We start from the raw sequence: 24,344 nt of genomic DNA, 5'->3' as shown, positions 1-24,344 counted from the left end.
AATTCTTTAAAATACAAAAATCATCCTATACTTATTTAAATAAAAATTACAATGATTTTTTAAAATAATTTTATACACTTATTTAAAAGACAGAAATAGACAAGGAGAGATCTTCCATCTGCTGGTTCACCCTTCAAATGCTGGAACCGGAACTAGATCGGGCCAAATCAGGAGACTAGAACTAATTTTGGGTGTCTCACGTGGGTGTCAGTACTCGAGCCATCACCTGCTGTCTCTCAGGTGTTGAATAAGAAGCTAGCATTGAAAGCAGAGCTGAGTATTGTAGTCAGGCATCCTGATGTGGGATGACAAACACCCATATCTACAATGGTATTTTAAGAAGCAAGAGCATCTGCATAAATACAGGTAGATAAGCCTATGAGATTCTTATTTCTTCTAACACATAGACTGCTTCACACTGAATATTCTATGTAGTCAGGCTGCCCATGTAGACTTGGGAAAAGTCACAGAGAATGATGAAACGTTTCTCAGACAACATGACAGAAAGTCCGTTGTTGAATTGATATCATGCCATTTTTATGATTAGCTTAAAGTAGTCAATTTATATTATTAATATGTTTTACTGCTTTAAGTATTATTTTGCTATGTACCAATCAGAATAAAATTATGTAAATGTATTTTCAAAAACACAGTGCTTACACTGGTGAATATTATTTGAGTATAATCCTTATCAAACAATATTATAAACAATACAAGAAGTGTGGTATATTTTCAAGAGCATGTGCCATGAGATTTGATTATGAGACAAGAGTTAATTATGAGAAAAAAACCCATGTAAACCCACTCTAGTTGTTATATATAATTTTACTTGATATCTACTAACTCTTGGAACTGAAAATGTTCCTCACCACATTTCCCAATGCTCCCTTTACATCCTTATTTCTAAGGGTATATATGAAGGGGTTGAATGTGGGAGTCACAACTCCATAGAAGAGAGCCATGAACTTGGGCTGGTCCCTTGAGATGGTGGAGGGGGGCTGAAGGTACATGCTAATGGCTGGACCATAAAATAAGAAAGCTATAATGAGATGAGAGGAACATGTCCCAAAGGCCTTTTTTCTTCCCTCAGAAGTTTTAATCTTATATACAGCATGTCCAATACTAGCATAGGAAGCAAGAATTAAGCATAGAGGAACAGCTAACATGAAAATGCACACCACAGAGAGTGTGAACTCATTGGCTTCTTTTTCACCACAGGCTGTCTTTATCAGAACTGGAATCTCACACACCAAATGATCCAGTTTATTGAGACCACAGAGAGGCAACTGTAGTGTAACGGTGGCTTCTGAGACAGCATAGGTAATTCCACTGAGCCACACAGTAGATACCAACAGGATGCATGTGCGCTGATTCATGATGAGGGTGTAGTGCAGAGGTTTGCCAATGGCCACATAACGATCAAAGGACATAAGTGCTAAGAGCAGACATTCTGTGCCCCCCATTATGTGGAAGAAATAAAGCTGAAGTGCACATCCCATGTAGCTGATGGTCTTCTTAGAGCTTCCCAAGTTAAAGAGCATCTGAGGGACAATGCTGGTGGTGTAACATATGTCCAAAAAGGAGAGGTTGGTGAGGAAGAAATACATGGGACTGTGAAGACAGGGGTCTAACTTGTACACAAGAATGATGGTGATGTTTCCAACCAAGGCCATGGGGTACATTATGAGAAGAACAATGAAAAGAGACAGCTCCATCCAAGGTCGGTCAGCAAAGCCAAGAAGAATGAACTCTTCAGGGTGGCTTTCATTAATTGGCGCCATTATCCTCAATCTGTCTCACTAAGTAGGGAAGTGGAACAAAGGCAGAAATTTGTGATGAGTGATAGAACATAATTATGCACTGACTATTCACTCATCCAAGATGAGATGCGGTAATTTGTAGGGCAAATAAAATAAAGGATCTGGCATAAGATGACCTAATAATATCCTTTCATGAAACTAAAAAGCAACTATAATAAGTAATCAAATGACTCTGGAACTGGAAGCCTTTCTGTTTATATGTATGAATTTCCTCCTATGTTCTTGTGTTCTGGTTATGATTAACAGAAAAGAAGAAGTAATTCTATTTAGGAAACTCCAAAAACAATGGCTGTCAAACTTTGGCATAAAGATCACATGAGCAGGTTGTTAATATGGATTTATTGATTTGTACCTCCAGGTGTCTGACATAGTCGATGTGGGATGAGCACCTAAAATTAGATGGTTTATTTTCAGAAACACTGATGCAAGGAATTATTGAAATGCTAGTAATAGCAGAAGAAAAAGGAGACTGGCCTTGTCCAGCCCCAAATATTGAGTGTAATAATCATATCATCTCCATAGAAAGTGAGAAAATTTTGTATTTAAACAAATTCATTTAGCTATTTGCAATTGAGAAACAATTTTGAATACTATAAATACCAATTGCCTCAAGATTTGACAGTTATCAGTGGATCACTGCTCACATAAATTCAGTCAAGCTAGAGTGACAAAGTTTCCTCTATGTTCACAAATTTGTTTGTGCATTTATGTGTTTTCTTTCACATAGATATGTAGTTCAAACTTTGAGCATTTGATCATTTGATTTAAATTTGTTGTAAAGGTATTATATGAATTTTTCATCATTGAGTGAGCTCATTATCCTTCATTAATGTAAGAGTTTGCATATTTAAAAGCAACCCATTGATTGTATTCAAGGATATTTCAAATAGTATATGTGAAAATAAAATTAAGATAAGTTTATTTTGGTTTAAAAATTTTAAAATCCATGCATAATCTTTTCACAATGAACCCTGTTCCCAAACATTTTGAAGAGCCTTCATATTTTCAATTCTAGGAAATAGCTGTTGGAGGAGAAATTGATACCACAATTCAGGCCCAGAGATACTCAACCAGAAAATATTTTACATTTGCAATTTATACGCCTTTATTTTACAGTATAAAAAGCACACTGAAACAACAAAGTCCACTACTTGAGTACAGCAGCATTTTGAGACAGTTTATTTTTGTATATATATTTTTCAATCCGTGGTATCATCTATAAAATGAGTGATATTCACAAAAAAAGTTAAGGTAGCATCCCAGTGATACAATTCTGGATTACTCTGCCAATCAATTAGTAGTTAAATGATAATAGATTGCCTTCATGGGTTTATAATGTTTATTTTCCACATTTTCTATTTTATCAAATTCTCAAAACCATCCTTTGAGATGTAACACAAAGCTACTCAGTTAAGTTGTGTCATGCCCTTCTTATAAACTATCCTAGTTCAGAATATGCAGTAATTATAACAAAATTATAATAACTGCAAAAATCCTTCATGACCCTTGTGTGACAAACTTTCCAACGAATTTTTAGATCCATTAAGTCATTAATAACAACTTCAAAATCCTATGCCAATGACAATTTTTACTTTCTGCTAATATTCATGGATAGTATAATGATCAAAAGCTGTCACTGCCTTAAAAGAGATATTGAAGCTATGAATTCAGAGTTCCAAGATTAAGAAGAAAGTATTTGTATGCTAGGCATGTTTCCTGAATAATTGTGAGTTCCTACACATTTTTTGACCTGTGTTATATTCAAGATGTTATTTGAACACATCAAATTTAGGAAAATACCTTGACAATTTATTCTCTAGGTATAATTCTGTGTTTACGTGGCATATTAGAAACATGCTATGAGCTGACACTCTGGCATAGTAGGCCAGGCTTCCACCATTGACACCTGCATCCCAGATGGGTGCCAGTTTGTATCCCAGCTGGTCCTCTTCCAATCCAACTTTTTGCTAATGGCCTGTAAAAGCAGTGGAAGAGGTCCCAAAATCTTAGGCCCCTGGACCCATGTGGGAGACCCAAAAGAACTTTCTGGTTCCTGGCTTCAGGTCAGCTCAGCTCTGACCATTGAGGCCATTCGGGGAGTGAACCAGCAGATGGAAGACCTCTCTCTCTATCTCTCCCTCTCTCTGTAACTCTACCTATCAAATACATAAATAAAATATTTTTTAGAAAAACATCATATGAATTAATTTGATTTTTAAGATGAATATCCTAAAAATTTCAATTTACGCATATTATTAAATATGGCAATGTAAGACATGTATTATCTATTCATTTAACAGTTATAATCACCTTTTATATTTCCTATCACAGATCATCCTTCTATTTTTTTAAAAGCTAAATTTTAAATTTGATCCTATGTAAATACTTCCATAGTTAATTATATCTGATTCAAATAATAATATTCACTGCAGTGTGCTTCCAGCTATTTTATTAGATTTATTTTATGTGAAATTGCGTTTACATTGTTCACTTTATTAAGTATAGTTTTATTTATGAATGATGACTACCCCAGAACCCCTTCATTTCCCCAAATATTACCTTAGCGATGCCAGAGAAGATGTGGCTAACCATTGTGATTTATTCTTGAAGTATATTTAATCACTACAATTCTATGGCTGTATTTCTAATTTTCCATGTCATTTTCCCACTTTATAAGTACCAATTCTTGAATTCCATCTTTTTTATATTATATTTTCTACTTCCAGTGGTTTCCCATTCTTATTTCGTTACACAAGATTTTATTTGTCCTTGACTATATGAAGCTACTTTAATAAACTCTACTCCTGTTGAAATCACCCTTGTATGTCCACTCACATTTTAGCTGCTTTGAATTCTATTTACACTTCATTTTTATCACACATAGTATTTTTATTTTTAGCCTCTTTAAATTTTATATACATTTAAGTATCTTAAAAAACAAACAATGCCCTGAATATTATCTCTCATACATGGAGATTAAGGAAGCAGTCTTTCTGAACTTAGAACAGTAATTCCTAGAGGTTGAGAAGAATAAGGAGAGAGAGAGAATGGACACCACACACAGATTACAAGTTTCAGTGTCCACAACACAGTCGGATGGGAAGACTTCATGATCATGTCTTATATATTGCATGAGTAACTGGGGAAAAAGAGCTGATAGGTGCCAAGCACAAAGAAAAGATAAGGAAATGGGAAATCTAGTTGTGTCATTTGATTGGTTTATACTGAGTGCATTTGCTGAGATAGTAGATCGCACTCCATAAAAATGTACAAACACTGCATGTTGATCAAAAATTGAAAAATGAAACAAAGAAAGGAAAAAAGAGAAAAAAACTTCCACTTTGACTACGACCTTGTCTAAATATGATCAGAGTCGGCAAACTCAAAAGGCTTCCATAGCCTTGGTGACTCATGACAAGAGCCTAGGGTTATTACTGATGCCATAAACAAGAGTGTCAATTTGTTAAGTCAACTACAGCTGTCACTGTGCACTTACTCCTCATGTAGGATCTCTGTCCTTAATGGGCTGAACATTGTGATTTAATGCTATAACTAGTACTCAAACAGTATTTTTCACTTTGTGTTTCTCTGTGGGTGCGACCAGTTGAAAGCTTTACTTATTATATGCTAAATTGATCTTCTGTATGTAAAGAGAATTGAAAATGAATCTTGATGTGAATGGAAGGGGGGAGGGAGAGGGAAAGGGGAGGGTTGCAGGTGGGAGGGAAGTTATGGGGGGAAAAAGCCATTGTAATCCATAAGCTGTACTTTGGAAATTTATATTCATTAAATAAAAGTTAAAAAAATTAATCCATCAAAATTGGACCATAAATTTTAAAAATTCATGTGATAGAATAAAGGCTTCATATTTCAGTCAGATATTCAGTACTTGCTAAATATAATATTTATTGAAATTTATATTATTTTGAAGTTTATTTTTGTGAGAAACAAGGAGAAGACTTGAATAACAGGAAAATCTAGTAGTTTTTGAGCCATTTAATTAGATATTTCCAAAGTTTAGAAGAGTTTCTACAAAATATGATGATATCTGCCTTCCATGAATATATTAACCAGTATGAACTACACATATTCCAACCTTACCTAAGAATGCCTGATTTAAAAACAAATGTCTTTTTACTCACCTTATTTTAATAAACATCTTTTAACTGAAAGGAATTATGAAGGAAGGGATGTAGGAACTAGCTTTGAAACCTTTTTTCTGTTGATACAAAAACGTCAACAAGAAAAAAGCATACGAAGACAATAGTAGAAAATATCAAGGAACCCTGTGTATGTGTTATTTGTATTATATTTCAGAGCTCTCTTGAGCATTGTTTTCAAACAGACCATTTATTCTTATCCCAGATGAATTACCAAAGAAAGTTCCCTGGGACAGGGTTCTCTATGGAAATGCTTCTTGGGCATAATTAGTTACCTACTGAACTCAGCTTGGAAATCTCTATTAATAGATATATTTTACAATGAACTGATTCACTTCCCCAAAATACTGGAAACCAATTTTAAGTAGGATACAATTAGTGATGACAAATAAGAATAAATGATTCTGGGAAATTTTAATGGGATTTCTGTTAATAACTTATTACATTTAAGAATGTCTTGGGCTGGCGCCATAGCTCACTAGGTTAATCCTCCATGGGGCCGGCATCCCATATGGGCGCCAGTTCTAGTCCCGGTTATTTGTCTTCCAGTCCAGCTCTCTTCTGTGGCCTGGGACAGCAGTGGAAGATGGCCTAAGTTATTGAGCCCCTGCATCCACATGGGAGACCTGGAAGAAGCACCTGGCTCCTGGCTTCGGATCAGCACAGCTCCAGCTGTTGCAGCCATTTAGGGAGTTAACCGAGGAAAGAAGACCTTTCTCTCTGTCTGTCTCTCTCACTGTCTGTAACTCCACCTGTTAAATAAATAAATTAAATATTTTTTTTTAAAAAAGAATGTCTCACATAAGGTTTTCCTGTTCCTCATCTGTAAACCTCTCACAGGTTTACTCATGCCACCAGCATCCATGGCTCCCTTGACACCTCTTTAAGTATCCAGAGCAAACGTGTGAAACAAATTGGCATAAGGTATACAGCTATGTAAAAGTGTGATCTTTCCAATTAAACTATCAAACAATAAAACTATTTAATGTCTTTATGATAAGGAGATAAAATAATCTTCTCCCCACATACACACTTCATACAATAGCCAAATATGTAGAAAATATTCATGCTTTTTCAAATACATATATAATCCAGAGTATGTCAATTTGAAAACAAACTCAATTATATCAAACAGCAGGTAAAAGTGAACAGACCTTTTCCTTTTCTTTAATAGTAATATCCCTTTTGCATATAGTATAGTTTTTCCATTAAACCTGTTGATAGTTATATTGTTTCAACATTTTTGCTATTTTGAAGTAAATTGATTTGCATATTCATGTAACAGTATTATTTGAGAAAATGTTTTCACTTCAGGAAATGTATTTCCCTTGAGAAAACAATGGTTGAATGAGTGGGTTCAGATGAGGGTAAACACAGTACTGTGACTTTAGATAATGACAATGTACTACAAGTTTGTCAACTACAAAAATATGTAAGAACAAACCCAGGGAGAATCTATATCCATAATTCCCATTTGTAGTATTATAAATGCCGAATTTCCAATAAAAATTATGTTTCAGGTAAAGAAATAAGAAACTATGGTCAATCATTCAACACAATCTACAACGCAACACCATCAAATTACTAGAGAGCATTGGAAAAACCCTGCAAGATATAGGTACCGGCAAAGACTTCTTGGAAAATACCCCAGAAGCACAGGCAGTCAAAGCTATAATTAACATTTGGGATTGCATCAAATTGAGAAGTTTCTGTACTGCAAAAAAAACAGTCAGGAGAGTGAAGAGGCAACCGACAGAATGGGAAAAAATATTTGCAAACTATGCAACAGATAAAGGGTTGATAACCAGAATCTACAATGATATCAAGAAACTCCACAACATCAAAACAAACAACCCACATAAGAGATGGGCCAAGGACCTCAATAGACATTTTTCAAAAGAGGAAATCCAAATGGCCAACAGACACATGAAAAAATGTTCAAGATCACTAGCAATCAGGGAAATGCAAATCAAAACCACAATGAGGTTTCACCTCACCCCGGTTAGATTGGCTCACATGCAGAAAACTACCAACACCAGATGCTGGTGAGGATGTGGTGAAAAAGGGACACTAACCCACTGTTGGTGGGAATGCAAACTGGCCAAGCCACTATGGAAGTCAGACTGGAGATTCCTCAGAAACCTGAAGATAACCCTACCATTCAACCCAGCCATCCCACTCCTTGGAATTTACCCAAAGGAAATTAAATTGGCAAACAAACAAGCTGTCTGCACCTTAATGCTTATTGCAGCTCAATTCACAAAAGCTAAGACCTGGGACCAACCCAAATGGACATCAACAGTAGACTGGATAAAGAAATTATGGGATATGTACTCCATCGAATACTATACAGCAGTCCAAACCAATGAAACCCAGTCATTTGCAACAAGATGGAGGAATTTGGAAAACATCATGTTGAGTGAATTAAGCCAGTCCCAAAGGGACAAATATCCTATGTTCTCCCTGATCGGCGACAACTAACTGAGCACCAAAGGCGAAACTTCTTGAAGTGAAATGGACACTATGAGAAACGGTGACCTGATCAGATCTTGTCCTGACGCTTGATGTACAAAGTAATACTTTATCCATTTTAGTATTTTTTTGTTCTGGTACCATTGGTTGAACTCTGTAATTAACACACAATTATTCTTAGGTATTTAAATTTTAACTGAAAAGTGATCCCTGTTAGGTATTTGGAAAACATTATGCTGAGTGAAATAAGCCAATCCCAAATGGACAAATACCACTTGTTCTCCCTGATAGGTGACAACTAACTGAGCACCAAAAAGGAATCCTGTTAAAGTGAAATGAACACTAGGAGAAATGGTGACTTGATCAACCCTTGCCCTGACTGTTGATGAGCAGCTTAATATGTTATCCCTCTTAGTAGTTTTTTGTTTGTTCTACTTAATGCTTTTGGTTGAATACTGTAATCAATACACAGGTATTCTCAAGTGTTGAAACTTAACTGAAAAGTGATTGCTGTTAAATACAAGAGTGGGAGTAAGAGAGGGAATAGATGTGCAGTCCGGGACATGCTCAAGCTGACTTACCTCAAACGGTAGAGTTAGAAACATACCAGGAGTTTCCAATTCAATCCCATCAAGGTGGCATGTACCAATGCCATCTCACTAGTCCCGGTGATCAATTTCTGCTCACAATTGATCATAATGATAGGATTAAGAGACAAAGGGAGCACATAAACAAGACTAGTGTCTGCAAATACTAGCTGATAGAATAAAAAAGGGAGAGAACGATCCAACATGGGAAGCGAGATACACAGCAGACCCACAGAATGGCAGATATCCTAAACAGCACTCTGTCCTCAGAATCAGCCCTTAAGGCACGTGGATCTGGCTGAAAAGCCCATGAGAGTATTACAGGCATAATTTCTTTATCCAGTCTACTGTTGATGTCCATTTGGGTTGGTCCCAGGTCTTAGCTATTGTGAATTGAGCTACAATAAACATTAATGAGCAGACAGCTTGTTTGTTTGCCAATTTAATTTCCTATGGGTAAATTCCAAGGAGTGGGATGGCTGGGTTGAATGGTAGGGTTATCTTCAGGTTTCTGAGGAATCTCCAGACTGACTTCCATAGTGGCTTCATCATTTTGTATTCCCACCAATGCTTTCTCTGGTTCTATTGAGATAATTATATGGTTTTTCTTCTGCAGTCTGTTAACGTGGTGTATCACATTAACTGATTTGCGAATGTTGAACCATCCCTGCATACCAGGGATACATCCCACTTGGTCTGATGGATGATCTTTCTGATGTGTTGTTGCATTCTATTGGCCAGTATTTTATTGAGGATATTTTGCATCTATGTTCATCAGGGATATTGGTCTGTAATTCTCTTTCAATGCGCATCTTTTTCTGGCTTAGGAATTAAGGTGATGCTGGCTTCATAGAAAGAATTAGGGAGGATTCCCTCTTTTTTGATTGTTCTGAATGTTTGAGAAGAATTAGAGTTAGTTCTTCTTTAAATGTCTGGTAGAATTCAGCAGTGAATGCGTCTGGTCCTGGGCTTTTCTTTGTTGGGAGGGCCTTTATTACTGTTTCAATTTCTGTCTCAGTTATGGGTCTGTTTAGGTTTTCGATGTCTTCCTGGTTCAATTTAGGTAGGTTGCATGTGTCCACGAATCTATCCATTTCTGATAGGTTTCCCTGCTTGCTGGCATACAGGTCCTTGTAGTAATTTCTGATGATTTTTTATTTCTGTAGTGTCTGTTGTTACGTTTCCTTTCTCATCTCTGATTTTATTGATTTGGGTCTTTTCTCTTTTTTTTAGTTACTTGGGCCAATAAGGTGTCAATTTTGTTTATTTTTCTTACTTTTACTTAATGAATATAAATTTCCAAATTACGGCTTATGAATTACAATGGCTTCCCCCCCATATCGTCTCTCTCACCCGCATCCCTCCCCCTTCCCACTCCCTCTCCCCTTCCATTCACATGAGGATTCATTTTCGATTCTCTTTATATACAGAAGATCAGTTTAGCATACATTAAGTAAAGGTTTCAACAGTTTGCTCCCACACAAATATAAAGTGAAAAATAATAGATGATTTTTTAAATGATGATGAAATCAGATCAGACCTATTGTCATGTTTAATCCCAGTGAGAGTCAAGTTGGGAATTGATAATTTCTTCTCTTTTTTTTTTTTTTACAGAAGATCAGTTTAGTATACATTAAGTAAAGATTTCAATAGTTTGCACCCCCATAGAAACACAAAGTGAAATATACTGTTTGAGTACCCACTATAGCATTAAGTCTCAATGTACAGCACATTAAGGACAGAGATCTACATGAGGAGTAAGTGCACAGTGACTCCTGTTGTTGACTTTACAAATTGACACTCCTGTTTATGGCATCAGTAATCTCCCCATGCACCAGTCATGAGTTTCCAAGACTATGGAAGCCTTTTGAGTTCACTGACTCTTATCTTGTTTAGACGAGGTCATAGTCAAAGTGGAGGTTCTCTCCTCACTTCATAGAAAGGTACCTGCTTCTTTGATGACCTGTTCCTGTTCTTTCCACTGTGATCTCACTCACAGAGATCTTTCATTTAGGTGTGTGTGTGTGTTTTTTTTTTTTTTTCCCAGAGTGTCTTGGCTTTCCATGCCTGAAATACTCTCATGGGCTTTTCAGCCAGATCGGAATGTCTTTAGGGCTGATTCTGAGGCCAGAGTTTCTCGCTTCCCATGTTGGATCACTCTCCCCTTTATTTATTCTATCAGTTAGTATTAGCAGGTACTAGACTTGTTTATGTGCTTCCTTTGACTCTTAGTCCTTTCATTATGATCAACTGTGAACAGAAATTGATCACCGGGACTAGTGAGATGTCATTGGTACATGCCACCTTGATGGGATTAAATTGGATTCCCCTGGTATGTTTCTAACTCTACCATTTGGGGCAAGTCAGCTTGAGCATGTCCCAAATTATACATCTCTTCCCTCTCTTATTCCCACTCTTATGTTTAACAGGGATCACATTTCAGTTAAATTTCAAGACTTAAGAATATCTGTGTATTAATTACAGAATTAATCCAGTCATATTAAGTAGAACAGACTAAAAAACTACTAAGAGGGATAATGTATTAAGTTGTTCATTAACAGTCAGGGCTATGCTGATCAAGTCACTGTTTCTCATAGTGTCCATTTCACTTCAACAGGTTTCCTTTTTGGTGTTCAGTCAGTTGTCACCAATCAGGGAGAACATATGGTATTTGTCCCTTTGGGATTGGCTTATTACACTCAGCATGATGTGTTCCAGATTCCTCCATTTTGTTGCAAATGACTGGATTTCATTGTTTCTTACTGCCGTATAGTATTCTAAAGAGTACATATCCCATAATTTCTTTAACCAGCCTACCGTTGATGGGCATTTAGGTAGGTTCCAGGTCTTGGCTATTGTGAATTGTGCTGCAATAAACATTAGGGTGCAGACCGCTTTTTTGTTTGCCAATTTAAATTCCTTTGGGTAAATCCCAAGGAGTGGGATGGCTGGGTCGAACGGTAGGGTTATCTTCATGTTTCTGAGGAATCTCCAGACTGACTTCCACAGTGGCTTGACCAGTTTGCATTCCCACCAACAGTGGGTTAGTGTTCCTTTTTTCCCACATCCTTGCCAGCTTCTGTTGTTGGTAGATTTCTGCATGTGAGCCATTCTAACCGGGGTGAGGTGAAACCTCATTGTGGTTTTGATTTGTATTTTCCTGATTGCTAATGACCTTGAACATTTTTTCATGTGCCTGTTGGCCATTTGGATTTCCTCTTTTGAAAAATGTCTATTGAGGTCCTTGGCCCATCTCTTAAGTGGGTTGTTTGTTTTGATGTTGTGGAGTTTCTTGATCTCTTTGTAGATTCTGGTTATTAACCCTTTATCTGTTGCATAGTTTGCAAATATTTTTTCCCATTCTGTCGGTTGTCTCTTCACTCTCCTGACTGTTTCTTTTGCAGTACAGAAACTTCTCAATTTGATGCAATCCCAATAGTTGATTTTGGCTTTGACTGCCTGTGCCTCCTGGGTCTTTTCCAGAAATTCTTTGCCTGTGCCAATATCTTGAAGGGTTTCTCCAATGTTCTCTAGTAACTTGATGGTGTCAGGTCGTAGATTTAGGTCTTTAATCCATGTTGAGTGGATTTTTGTGTAAGGTGTAAGGTAGGGATCTTACTTCATGATTCTGCTCGTGGAAATTCAGTTTTCCCATCACCATTTATTGAATAGACTTTCCTTGCTCCAGGAATTAGTTTTAGATCCTTGATCAAATATAAGTTGGCTGTAGATGTTTGAGTTGATTTCTGGTGTTTCAATTCTGTTCCATTGGTCTACCCATCTGTTTCTGTACCAGTACCATTCTGTTTTGATTAAAACTGCCCTGTAGTATGTCCTGAAATCTGGTATTGTGATGCCTCCGGCTTTGTTTTTGTTGTACAAGATTGCTTTAGCTATTCGAGGTCTCTTGTGCCTCCATATGAATTTCAGCATCAGTTTTTCCAGATCTGAGAAGAAGGTCTTCGGTATCTTGATGGGTATTGCATTGAATCTATAAATTGCTTTTGGGAGAATGGACATTTTGATGATGTTGATTCTTCCAATCCATGAGCATGGAAGAATTTTCCATTTCTTGGTATCCTTTTCTATTTCTTTCTTTAAGGTTTTGTAATTCTCATCATAGAGATCTTTAACGTCCTTGGTTAAGTTTATTCCAAGGTATTTGATTGTTTTTGTAGCTATTGTGAATGGGATTGATCTTAGAAGTTCTTCCTCAGCCATGGCATTGCCTGTGTATACAAAGTCTGTTGATTTTTGTGCATTGATTTTATACCCTGATATTCTGCCAAAATCTACTGTGGGTTCCAATAGTCTCTTAGTAGAGTTCTTTGGGTCCCCTAAATAAAGAATCATATCATCTGCAAAGAGGGATAGTTTGAGTTCTTCCTTCCCAATTTGTATCCCTTTAATTTCTTTTTCTTGCCTAATAGCTCTGGCTAGAACCTCCAGAACTATATTGAATAGCAGTGGTGAGAGTGGACATCCTTGTCTGGTGCCAGATCTCAGTGGAAATGCTTCCAACTTTTCCCCATTCAACAGGATGTTGGCTGTGGTTTTTTCATAGATTGCTTTGATTCTATTGAGGAATGTTCCTTCCCAACCCAGTTTGCTTAGAGTTTTCATCATGAAAGGGTGTTGAATTTATTTTAGTAGGTTCACTGAGAAACAGTTTATATATATTTGGATATTAATATTTATAAAATTAGTGAGATGGCATTGGTACATGCCACCTCGATGGGATTGAATTCGAATCCCCTGGTATGTTTCTAACTCTACTGTTTGAGGTAAGTCAGCTTGAGCATGTCCCGAACTGCACATCTATTCCCTCTCTTATTCCCACTCTTATATTTAACAGTGATCATTTTTCAGTTAAGTTTCAGCACTTAAGAAGAATTGTGTATTAAGAGGGATAACATATTCAGCTGCTCATCAACAGTCAGGGTGAGGGCTGATAATGTCACTGTTTCTCATAATATTCATTTCACTTTAACAGGTTTCCTTTTTGGTGCTCAGTTAGTTGTCACCTATCAAGGAGAACAAGTGGTATTTGTCCCTTTGGGATTAGCTTATTTCACTCAACATAATGTTTTCCAAATTCCTAACAGGGATCACTTTTCAGTTAAAATTTAAACACCTAAGAATAATTGTGTGTTAATTACTGAGTTCAACCAATGGTACTAGAACAAAAAAAAAATACTAAAATGGATAAAGTATTAAATTGTACATCAAGCGTCAGGACAAGAGCTGATCAAGTCAGTGTTTCTTATATTGATTACAGTATTCAACCAAAAGTATTAAGTAGAACAAACAAAAAAATACTAAGAGGGATAACATATTAAGCTGCTCATCAACAGTCAGGGTGAGGGCTGATCAAGTCACCGTTTCTCATAGTGTTCATTTCACTATAACAGGTTTCTTTTTGGTGCTCAGTTAGCTGTCACCTATCAGGGAGAACAAGTGGTATTTGTCCCTTTAGGATTGGCTTATTTCACTCAACATAATGTTTTCCAAATACCTAACAGGGATCACTTTTCAGTTAAAATTTAAACACCTAAGAATAATTGTGTGCTAATTACAGAGTTCAACCAATGGTATTAGAACAAAAAAAATACGAAAATGGGTAAAGTATTACCTTGTACATCAACCGTCAAGACAAGAGCTGATCAAGTCACTGTTTCTCATAGTGTCCATTTCACTTCAAGAAGTTTCGCCTTTGGTGCTCAGTTAGTTGTCGCCGATCAGGGAGAACATAGGATATTTGTCCCTTTGGGACTGGCTTAATTCACTCAACATGATGTTTTCCAAATTCCTCCATCTTGTTGCAAATGACCGGGTTTCATTGGTTTGGACTGCTGTATAGTATTCGATAGAGTACATATCCCATAATTTCTTTATCCAGTCTACTGTTGATGTCCATTTGGGTTGGTCCCAGGTCTTAGCTTTTGTGAATTGAGCTACAATAAACATTAATGAGCAGACAGCTTGTTTGTTTGCCAATTTAATTTCCTTTGGGTAAATTCCAAGGAGTGGGATGGCTGGGTTCAATGGTATGGTTATGTACCAATGCCATCTCACTAGTCCCAATGATCAATTTCTGTTCACAATTGATTGTAATGATAGGTCTAAGAACCAAAGAGATCACATAAATAAGAATAGTGTCTGCAAATACTAGCTGATAGAATCAAAAAGGGAGAGAATGATCCAACATGGGAAGTGAGATACACAGCAGACCCATAGAATGGCAAATGTCCAAACTGCACTCTGGCCTCATAATCAGACCTTAAGGCATGCAGATCCGGCTGAAATGCCCATGAGAGTATTTCAACATGGAAAGCCAAGACGCTCTGGGGAAAAAAAAAAAAAAAAAAAAAAAACCTAAATGAAAGATCTCCACGAGTGAGATCCCAGTGGAAAGAACAGGTCATCAAAGCAGGAGGTACCTTTCTCTGAAGGGAGCAGAGAACTTCCACTTTGACCATGGCCTTGTCTAAAAATGATCAGAGTTGGTGAACTCAGGGGGCTTCCATAGCCTTGGCAGTTCATGGCAAGAGCCTAGGGTGATTACTGAGGCCATAAACAAGAGTGTCAATTTGTTAAGTCAACAAAAGGAGTCACTGTGTACTTACTCCTCATGTAGGATCTTTGTCCTTAGTGTGCTGTACATTGAGATCTAATGCTATAACTAGTACTCAAGCAGTATTTTTCACTTTATGTTTCTGTGTGGGAGCAAACTGTTGAAATCTTTACTTAATGTATGTTAAACTGATCTTCTGTATATTAAGAGAATCGAAAATGAATCTTGATGTGAATGGAAGGGGAGAGGGAGTGGGAAAGGGGAGGGTTGCGGGTTGGAGGGACGTTATGGGGGGGAAGCCATTGTAATCAATATTCTGTAGTTTGGAAATTTATATTCATTAAATAAAAGTTAAAAAAATAAAAAGAATTAAATCTACTACAAAAAATATTTATAAAATTAAAATAAATTATGATTTTGTCATTTTGTTCATTATTATTGGTTACATATTTAAGAGCTAGGATTTAGGAGACAGTATAGTCAGTAAAGAAAGCAACTTATTCTATTTACTTTAATATTTAAAGTACAATAACTACCTTACTTCCTGAATGGTAGCTGCTATCATATTTATACCATAATTAAATAATTAAATAATGTAATAATCTAATGAAGCTTCAATTTGAAGATTTCGAACAAATGACTTCAAAAACTGTATCTTGAAATAGTAAATAACCAGTTGGTGCCACAGCTCTCTAGGCTAATCTTCCACCTGCGGTACCGACACACATGGCTCTAGTCCTGATCAGGGCGCCGGATTCTTTCCCAGTTGCTCCTCTTCCAGTCCAGCTCTCTGCTGTGGCCCCGGAGGGAAGTGGAGGATGGCCTAAGTGCTTGCGCCCTTTACCTGCATGGTAGACAAGGAGGAAGCACCTGGCTCCTGGCTTCGGATCGGCGCAGCATGCCGACCATAGAGGCCATTTGGGTGGTGAACCAATGGAAGGAAACCTTTCTCTCTGTCTCTCTCTCTCACTGTCTAACTCTGCCTGTCTGCTCTAAAAAATAGTTAATTACCAAGATTTCACATTTCTTGGAAGACATAATAGAACCTTTTTTTTTTTTTTTTGACAGGCAGAGTGGACAGTGAGAGACAGAGAGAAAGGTCTTCCTTTTCCTTTGAGAACCTTTTTTTAAAATTTATATATTTACTTGAAAGTCAGAGTTACAGAGAGGCTAGAGACAGAGAGAGAGAGAGAGAGAGAGAGAGTGTGTCAGTCTTTCATCCACTGGTTCACTCCCCAAATGGCCTCAACACCTGGAGCTGAGCCTATTCAAAGCAAGGCACCAGTAGCTTCTTCCACATCTCCCATGTAGTGCAGTGGCCCAAGGACTTGAACCATCACCTACTGCTTTTCCAGGCCATAGCAGAGATCTGGATCAGAAATAAAGCAACCAGGAATCAAACCAGCACCCATATGGAATGCTGGCACTGTAGAAAGTGGCTTTACCCACTACTCCACAGCCCCAGCCCTGACATATTAGAACTATTACAGGGAGTTTTCTCTCAATCATCTACAAACCTTTAATAAGAGAATGTTTATTCATTCAAAACTAAATAACTGAGAATGATTCTACCACAATTTAAGTAGAATTTTCTACTATAATTTAGCTCATCTTCTTCCTCTGTTACAGTTCTAAGATTCACTGTCTTCTAGTGAGTTATTTCAAAAATTGTGGTATTTACTTTTCTGCTCAAAACTAAGCTAATAAAATAAGAAACAAATATCTGGGAAGTATTATATTAGCCGTGGTTTTATAGTTTGCTCTGGAATTCTCAAACATTAAATATGTTATTTTTCCAGAATTCCAAGAATAATACATGGCTTTTCTCAAATTTGTTTGAATATAGATTACTTTTCTAAACTACTCTTCTTCATACCTACCAGAATATTACAAGATAATTAGAGAAATAGTGCCTTAAATTTAATTATTTTTATTAAATTCCTCATTTAGTACTGGACAAATTTTTGCATAATTTTGTGATGGAAATGTTAACAGTAATAGGTAATATTAGGTAACACTTTTCATTCAATCATTTGTTTAAATATATTCATTGAGAATGTGTTCTGTAGCACTCATTGTGATAGCTTCTTGAGTTACCAAATGAGAAAAATGGACTGCATTGTCTTTTTGGAGACAGGAGTGACCATTTAAAGGAATGTGAAGTTTCAAGTGCGATTGGTACTATGGAGGAAGGATACACAGTAAAACCAACAGACGTTATTTTTAGACCTGAACAGATGTGCCTGTGCCAGAGTATTAGTCTGCCTTTAAAGGAATGATTTTTCCTTGTCTCCAATAGTAGTATTCATCCACTCAAGTATACAAAGGGAAGTTTATAGCAATACAAAACAAACTGAAGATTGAAATCATTTACTATAATTGATTTAATAGAGTTGAGTATATATTTATACCAGAGGCTTGTAAACTGTGAATCAGTAGATTATCTTCTTGGCATTAAGTAGACTGTGCAGGCACACAGATGAGGGATAGGTATATGAAGAGCACACAAATTTTGTTGTTAGAAAAACATATTTGCATTAAGCATGAGTTGAAAGATGAGAGTATTACAAGGGCAAGGGGCATATAATTATAATAAAATGAAAGACTTATAATATTGTGTACATCATTGATAAAATCAACATAACAGCCTCTCCCCTAGACACCACATTATTATCAAATTTTCTACTTTTTCACTTATGTCTCAGACTTGATGATCTTATAGACAAGTTATTTTATTTTATATTTTTCTTCCTATTATCTTGAATTTTTCCATTTTCCTTCAGCCAACCATGTAATGTTCTGATTCCTTAATGACTAAACTATTTCATCCTTTGATGATTTATAAAATACTCCAAATTTTCTGATTCTGGGTAGGTCATTTTTACAATAAAGGCTGAATGGTTCAATTCTAGAAACAATGTAGAAGTTTCTAAGGATTTTAATCATTAATTTTTCCCACTGGTAACCTAGGACTGCTTCAGTAGGATAGCTTTAAGTGAAGGAAATCTGTTGAGACTTGTAGAAAAGAGAGTTTTATGGTGTTTTTAATAGTCTTAGTTTTAAAGGATTAAAGAATATACACATGAGCGGGTCAGCTAGTAATGCATCTGTACTTGCTGATAATTCATAAGTAGAGTTGACTTCAAACCAAAAATTAATCCCAAAATCATATCCACAATAGTAAGATGGTAAATTTCAGTGTAATCACTTATATTTGTATATTATTTATATATATTTATATATATTTCTCAAAGTAACAAAGAAAATGGTAGAATCTGACTCTGTCTCAAACTGAATGAGTCCATCAGTAGGCATTTATTTACTGCCCACTCTTGGGATTACTACAGTGGACTCTGCATCTAAATACAAAGGAACTTAGTGAGTTGATCATCACTCTCAGGCAAATTGCAGGCAAATTGAGGATTAGGACTCACACTTGAAATATCTGACAACCTATAACAATATGCACAAAGGCATATAATTGGAATAGGTGCTAAAGGATCCTAAAAATTTATAGGTTAAAGCAAGAGGTAATTTTAGAACAGGAGACCTGCTGAGTTATATGTGGAGAGTGTGGAACACAAATATATCTATGTTTCTTCTGTTCCCCAATGGCACCATGAGATAAGAAGCCTCCTCATTGCCCCTTTCATGTCCTTGTTCCTCAAAGTGTAGATAAAAGGATTAAGCATAGGAGTCACCAAACTGTAGAACAGGGACATGAGTTTGTTTTTGTCCTGGGAGTTGGTAGCAGAGGGTTGTACATACATAATAATTACTGGCCCATAGAAGAGGGACACAACAATAACATGAGAACCACATGTGTTAAAGGCTTTCTTCTTTCCTTCTAAGGACCGAATCCTGAGCACAGTAGCTACAATGAACCCATAGGAGACGAGGATAAGTGACAAGGGAACTAGGGAGTAGAGCGTTCCCACAGCGGAGAGCATAGCTACATTGAATGTGGTGTCAACACATGACATCTTGATCATCACTGGGACTTCACAAAGAAAGTTGTCTACCTTGTTATTACCACAAAGTGGAAGCTGAACAGTGAGAGATGATTGAAGTAAGGAGTTAGCTAAACCACTTAGCCATGCCATGGCCACAAGGAGGTTACAAAGTCGCTTATTCATGACAGCTGGGTACCTCAAGGGCTTGCAGATGGCTAGGTAACGATCCAAGGACATAACAGCTAAGAGGATGCATTCAGTAGCCCCCAGGAAATGAAACATATAAAACTGGATCACACAGCCCCCATAACTGATAGATTTATCTGGACCCCAAAGGTTCAACAGGAGCTGAGGGACGGTAGTTGTGGTAAAGCACAGGTCCAGGAAAGAGAGGTTAGAAAGGAAGAAATACATAGGGCTATCAAGATGAGGATCTACCCTAGATACCACAATAATAGAGATATTGCCCAGCAGTGTGAACACATAAGCAAGGAGCACCGTCATGAAGAGGGGCATTTCCAACCATGGGTGGTCAGAGAAACCCAAGAGAATGAAGATCTTTGGAGAACTTGCATTACCAGGATTCATTGTTGTTGTTCCTTTGTTGGTAGATTCAAGAAAAAAGCGAAGATTTGTATATCAGTATTGAGTTTCTCTGATGATCAATCTACTTATTTAAATAAAATTCAGTGAGTTACAAAGATATTTTATTTGGCACATAACTCTAGTAATATGATTGAAAACTTGCAAGTATGAAAAATTATGAGTTTAAATACTAAAACAACTCATCATTTCTATAGCTACTCTATAAGAAAGACTAACAAAACTTGAAGCTTTATCCTAGCAATTCAATATAGTTAATTTTTATAGAGTATTCTTTAAGTAACAGGTAGTCTCACCATTGGATTTATTCTAGAAAATAACTGAAATGAAGGAATAACTAGGAATAATTGATTTAAAGAGTACTCAAGAGCTATCCATGTTGACTTACCACATGTGTAAATTTCTTTCATCCATAATCTGCTGGTTCTGGCCATGTTCCTGTTAGATTTATGAATTGATTTAGGTGAGTTCAGAACTCACTGTGATCCACAGGGCTTGTTTTAATTTGCATAGATACACCATATATTGCCATTTCTTAAGTCTACTCCCTAAACCCCAGAATGACTTTTGCAAAGATAAAATTTGCATCATAAAAGGAAGCACTCAGCTGAAAAAGAAATTATACTTTCAATAGGCTCATTTCTTGAAAAACAAGAAATAACAATTGATTGCTCAGCCTGATGATGAAAGATCATCAGGCCATCAGCACTTATAAACAAAATATGATGTATTTTTCACACTGTAAGTTGTAATCATTCATTTTAACAGTTGTATTCTATTTTACTCATTTATTTTATTTATATTCATTACAAATGTGACATATATATGCATATATATACATATATATATATGACCTGAATTATGATGTGAGATGTACTTCCTACTAGAGGTAGTTGTAAAATCTTTTGAAAACACTGATTAGTAGAAAACAGGAAATGAAATCAGAAAACTTATATCTACTTCACTGAGATAATTAATACAAATACCTATTAGGCATTGTTTAAATATTTAGAATCTACCGTACCAATATTGTTCTATTGTGAGAGTTAATAACCCATATATGTGACCACATTTTCTTAAACAGTACATAATGTTATAACAGATGTTTTCATAAAGTATAATACCCTATTGATTATAAGTCTATGTCTACCAAATAATTTTTCTTCACGCTATGAACAGTATCTTTGTGTTCCCATAAGAAGTCTCCAAAGGACTGAATTTCATTCCCTTAATTTCCCTAAATCATTCATGTCACTTGGCTTGAGTATAATGTGACTGCTTTCAACATTTCGATGCCAGTACACATTTATTTTAATTAACTGAAATGTCCACTGGGCAAAAAGTAGCCTAAGATTGTTTTTAAAATATGTGTTTCAATGTTCTAAATTCTAATCACTTTTATTAATATTGAAAGGTGACAATTTGTTTACACATTTTTAGTATGCAATTTTCACAAAGAATACACACTGTGTATATAATTTTACAGATTTAATCAAGCAAGATTAATAGATCATTTTATCAAGATGAAATACCCACCTTAAATTAGTGCTGATAGTCTAATGTTATATCCCATTTTCTTGCAAAAAAAGAGAAAACACTGGTTTTATTTCTTCCCATTAAGTGCAATGTAAATTAAGGATAAGGATTAAATATTAGTCCTGCATTCAGTGGCTTTATGTCTTATCATAGATTCTCAACACTTAGGTATTGAGCATCTGATGCCTATTTTACCCCACAATAATAGTTAAGGAAAGCTTTTCATTCTCTTTATAAAGCTGTGAGACTTTTATTCCATACAGATAATAAACCTCAGTGGAAACTTCTTGTTAAGCAATGACTCTAGAAATTCCCTTGTGAATAGTCTTTGTTTCACATTCTTGTACCAATAAAAGGAAAAATACATTTTTGCATCTATTATGGAAAATGAATTCAGGCCCGAAAGCCTCTTACAGAATGTAGTCTTCCTCAACACTTTCATAAAAATTGTGCATGTAGCAGGGGTGGTGGTGTGGCTTAGTGGGCTAGGCTTCTGTTTGCAGAATTGACAACCCATATGGGAACATTTCATGTCCTGGCTTCTTCTCTTCCAATCCACCTCTTTGTTATGGCCTGAGTAAACATTAGAAGATGACTCAAGTGCTTGGGTTCCTGCACCTGCTCCTGACTCCTGGCTATGGATTGGCCCAGCTCCAGTCATTGTGGCCATTCTGGGAGTGAATCAGAAGATGGAGGATCTCTCACTTCTCGCTCTCTCTCTCTTTCTCTCTCTCTGTAACTCTGCCTCTCAAATAAATAAATAAAATATTTAATAAATGCCCATCTATCACCAGAGGAAAAGAGGGACAATTATTCTATTTTAATTTTTAAAGATTTATTTCTTTATTTGAAAGAGTTAGAGAGAGGCAGAGGCAGAGGGAGAGAGAGAGGTCTTCCATACATTGGTTCACTCCTCAAATGGCACCAACGGCCAGGGCAGAGTTGATCTGAAAGCCAGGATCCAGGAAATTCTTCCAGGTCTCACACATGGATGCAGGGCCCCAAGGACTTCAGCCAACTTCTACTGCTTTTCCAGGCCACACAGAGAGCTGGATCAGAAGTGGAGCAGGCAGGACACAAACTGATGCTCATATGGAACAATTATTTTTCATATTTTTATTATTTTATTATTTTCAATGTCAGTGTCCCATTTTATATTATTTATATTTTATAAGGATATTAACATAGAGATTACCTCTGATACATAAAAAGTATAGTAATCATTATTCTACGTAGAGAGAAAAGAAGCAGTATCCTTCCCATGTAACTTTTACAGAACCTAAGCAATTTTGTCTTCAAATATTTCTTCCACAATGACATAGCACAATAAAGATTTTTAACATTCACTATCTTAAGTTCTTCATTTGGCTTAAAAATTAAACGTTTGCATAAATAAATGCTTCATTTGTTTATTCAGTATTTTTTTAGAGTAATCCCTTTTGACAATTACTCTTCTAGAATTCATTTCATTAAAATGTCAATACTACCTAACATAATTTATGCATTCAGTGCAATTCTTATCAAAATATCATGATACTCTTTACAGAATGCATTTATGATTGTTATAGCTTCTTGTTGAATTGTTGCCTTTATTAAAGTACAATGTCACTTATCTATTTTTACAACTTTTGATTTAAAGTGTGTCTTGTATGACGATAGTTACTCCTGCTCAATTTTCAGTTTCTGTTTTCCTGGTATATCTTTTTCCAGCCCTTCACTTTCAGTCTATGTATATTTTTATAGGTTTTTCATAGGCAGCATATACTGGGGTTTTGGTTTTTTAATCCATTCACCCAATCTGCATCTTTTTTTCTTTTTTTTAGAAAGATTAATTTATTCATTTAAAAGGCAGAAATACAGAGAGAGAGGGAGAGAGATCAGATTTATGTATTTTTTTTTGACAGGCAGAGTGGACAGTGAGAGAGAGAGAGACAGAGAGAAAGGTCTTCCTTTGCCGTTGGTTCACCCTCCAATGGCCACCACATTGCGCTGATCTGAGGCCAGGAGCTAGGTGCTTCTCCTGGTCTCCCATGCGGGTGCAGGACCCAAGGACTTGGGCCATCCTCCACTGCACTCTCGGGCCATAGCAGAGGGCTGGCCTGGAAGAGGGGCAGCTGGAACAGAATCTGGTGCCCCGACCGGGACTAGAATTCAGGGGGGCTGGCGCCGCAGGCGGGTTATTAACCCACTGACCCGTGGCGCTGGCCCGATCTGCATCTTGTAGCCTGGAAATTTAATCCTTTTGAATTCAAAGTTATTACTGGTAGACAAGAACTAATACCAGTCATTTTGTTGATTGGTTACTGATTATACATTATCTGCTAGTAAATTTTGCCTAGTCATGTTTTCATTATGTTTCATTCTAATGTAGGACTCCAGAATTTCTTGTAAAGCTTGTCTGATGGTTGTGGATTCTCACGATTTTTGCTTTTCTGGGAAATAACTAATTTCTCTTTCACTTCTTATTTTTTATATTAAGTAAATATAAATTTCCAAAGTACATTTATGGATCACAACGGCTTTCCCCCCCGTAATTTCCCTCCAACTCGCGCCACATCTCCTGCTCCCTCTCCCATTCCATTAACATCAAGATTCAATTTCAATTCTCTTTACATACAGACGATTGGTTTAGTATATAT

The 24,344-nt window shown here is 36.4% G+C and overlaps 2 protein-coding genes across 2 annotated transcripts; both read right to left on the bottom strand.

Annotated features, from left to right (window-relative positions):
* Positions 1–839: 839 nt before the first annotated feature.
* Positions 840–1,781, bottom strand: LOC100338322 (olfactory receptor 2B6-like). The gene has a single exon (XM_002714363.2). The coding sequence runs from the start codon at positions 1,779–1,781 to the stop codon at positions 840–842; it is 942 nt and encodes a 313-aa protein (XP_002714409.2).
* Positions 1,782–19,203: 17,422 nt separating this feature from the next.
* LOC100353856 (olfactory receptor 2B11-like) lies at positions 19,204–20,154 on the bottom strand. Its single transcript, XM_002714342.1, has one exon. The coding sequence runs from the start codon at positions 20,152–20,154 to the stop codon at positions 19,204–19,206; it is 951 nt and encodes a 316-aa protein (XP_002714388.1).
* Positions 20,155–24,344: the final 4,190 nt, after the last annotated feature.

This window comes from Oryctolagus cuniculus, chromosome 5 (genome assembly GCF_051225735.1).
Source record: "Oryctolagus cuniculus isolate XC-2025 breed Fujian yellow rabbit chromosome 5, ASM5122573v1, whole genome shotgun sequence".
NCBI classification, from domain to species: domain Eukaryota; kingdom Metazoa; phylum Chordata; class Mammalia; order Lagomorpha; family Leporidae; genus Oryctolagus; species Oryctolagus cuniculus.
This window is presented reverse-complemented; position numbering and strand designations above follow the sequence as displayed.

Bases quoted from the DNA above. Each gene is read 5' to 3' on its own strand.
- LOC100338322 (XM_002714363.2), bottom strand. From the start codon at position 1,781: ATGGCGCCAATTAATGAAAGCCACCCTGAAGAGTTCATTCTTCTTGGC.
- LOC100353856 (XM_002714342.1), bottom strand. From the start codon at position 20,154: ATGAATCCTGGTAATGCAAGTTCTCCAAAGATCTTCATTCTCTTGGGT.